General features: G+C 37.9%; 1 protein-coding gene across 1 annotated transcript; it reads left to right on the top strand.

Moving 5' to 3' along the window:
* Positions 1–276: 276 nt before the first annotated feature.
* On the top strand, positions 277–1,318 carry LOC149139643 (uncharacterized). Its single transcript, XM_089449291.1, has 3 exons — positions 277–624; positions 712–774; positions 874–1,318. Exons 1-3 carry the CDS (start codon positions 430–432, stop codon positions 1,297–1,299), a joined length of 684 nt encoding a protein of 227 aa, XP_089305417.1. The 5' UTR covers positions 277–429; the 3' UTR covers positions 1,300–1,318.
* Positions 1,319–2,006: the final 688 nt, after the last annotated feature.

Here is a 2,006-nt window from a genome sequence, read left to right on the forward strand (position 1 = left end):
TCGCGAGGCGGCAGCAAAATCTTTTTGACTCGACTCCAGAAAGCTCGATTTTGTATGCAAATGGGAAAAGGGGTACGAGAAAGCTCGATTTTGTATGCAAATGGGAAAAGGAGTACGAGAATCCAGACTAGTCGCGAGGCGGCAGCAAAATCTTTTTGACTTGTCGACAGCGTTACTTGTTTGTACCGTTCTAACACGACACTCGGCTACATTTTAAAGTGATTCTGTCTTTCTTTATCCGTGAATTTGTAATAAAAGAGATCAGATTCACAACATAGCTGCCAACAGCAAATGCCGTGAGGTATGTGAATGGAGCCGTCTTTCACGGCCGTGAATTCATCACCCAAGGGATCCCAGGTCCACACACGGTGTATATAACTAGCCACAACTATTTTCTACCAAACGCTTTGTCATTCGAAGGCACTGGCAATGGCGGAAGGAACAGCGCACTCTGGAGAAAGCGTATGGATTTCATTCGGGATCTGCAAACCCAAAGAAGGCTCCCACATTGACGATGTGGTGGCGCAGCTAGTGGGAGCCGCTGCCGCCTTTGATGGGTGTGGCAGTAGCAGCAGTGTATCAGATCTTAGCATGACCATCGTCAAGAGTATTCGTGGGAAATGGGTGCGTTTTCTTGTCTTTCCTTATTATAATTTATATTCATTTCCCACGATAATAATTAATTTAGTTTATTAATTCTCTTCAACGCAGGCTGCGGTGTTTGCAGAGAGAAAGGGTAGGCAAGATGCGAATCCATGGATAAATCTTCCAGAGGTAACCAACCAACTAAGAAGATACAATTTCTCATTTGAGAGCTTCTTTTTAACTTCGATCATCTATTTAGTTCACCGATTAATGATTTGTTGATTGCAGGGTGCCTCATTCACGAAGGGGTTATCTTCGGCTGTTCGAATGGTGGACTACGGATGGTTTGAATTGAACTGCGAGGAGAGCAAACAGAACTGCCCGGTTGGGAAAAAACGAATTGGAGACGTGGTTGGTGTACGAAGAATATATTCGGAAGGTTTAAATCAGGACAAACTGGCTTACTCTTGCCTTGCTCTATTGAAGTCATATTTCACAAAGAGGGAGGGTTTGCTTTCTTACACATTCTATAACTCCTTGGATGGTAAGTGTATTATAGGATTAGGGCTGTGGGAAAGCGTAGATGCAGTACATATTGCGATGAATAGCCAGAATGGATTTCCTTCGGAACCATTTTGGAAAAGTTTAGGAGCGAAAAAGCTCAAGTATGAGGTCTGCCAGGTGGTATATGTAACAGAGAAAGTCAAAGAATAATTAGATCTGTTTGATTCTTCCTGTGGTTGTCCTCATGTGATTTCAGTGTGCGGGATTCGCGGTTTACCCTCCTTGGTCCAGTCACCAAAAAAAAATAATGGACACTTTTCTTTCCCAGATAGTCTGATAGCCTAAAATATAAAATGAAGTGTACAAAAATTTGTAATTTATTATGGATCACAAAAGTTTCAATTCAAAATTCAAAAATTATTATTTTATTTAAAAAAGTTACTCATTCCAATAAAAATTACACTGATTATTTCGAACTTAAAAACTTAAAAAATTTTACCATATAATTTTTAGTAACTTTTTTATAATTCATTATGAATAACAAAAATCTAAATTCAAGTTGTGTGTCACATACAAATTTGAATGGGAGGCAATTACATTTCGGTCATGAATATCTACTCAAACTTCTTTGATCTATCTCACAACCCTTCGAACAGTTCTTACATTGCAGTGTAATTCACAATTTATTGATTTAAATTAAAGCAAAATTGGGTAGTTCACAATTTATGGATTTAAATTAAAGCAAAATTTAGTTTTCCAATTGATCTAAATAAATTTTATAAAAGTTGAAAAGAATGTTATAATAACGGTTGTACTTACTCCTTTCCCGAGAAATCATAGGTAGAAACTTCAAAACAAAACTTATCACAATATATTGAATTATTTATTAGTGGGACTGGAGTCTTAGTTTCCGACCA

This window comes from Pinus tabuliformis, chromosome X (assembly GCF_031772625.1).
Source record: "Pinus tabuliformis cultivar Carrire ecotype Pingquan chromosome X, CPIR1, whole genome shotgun sequence".
In the NCBI taxonomy this organism is placed as follows: Eukaryota; Viridiplantae; Streptophyta; class Pinopsida; order Pinales; family Pinaceae; genus Pinus; species Pinus tabuliformis.

Bases quoted from the DNA above. Each gene is read 5' to 3' on its own strand.
- LOC149139643 (XM_089449291.1), top strand. From the start codon at position 430: ATGGCGGAAGGAACAGCGCACTCTGGAGAAAGCGTATGGATTTCATTC. The intron at 625-711 runs GTGCGTTTTCTT...TCTTCAACGCAG, and splicing joins AGAGTATTCGTGGGAAATGG to GCTGCGGTGTTTGCAGAGAG. The intron at 775-873 runs GTAACCAACCAA...TGTTGATTGCAG, and splicing joins CATGGATAAATCTTCCAGAG to GGTGCCTCATTCACGAAGGG.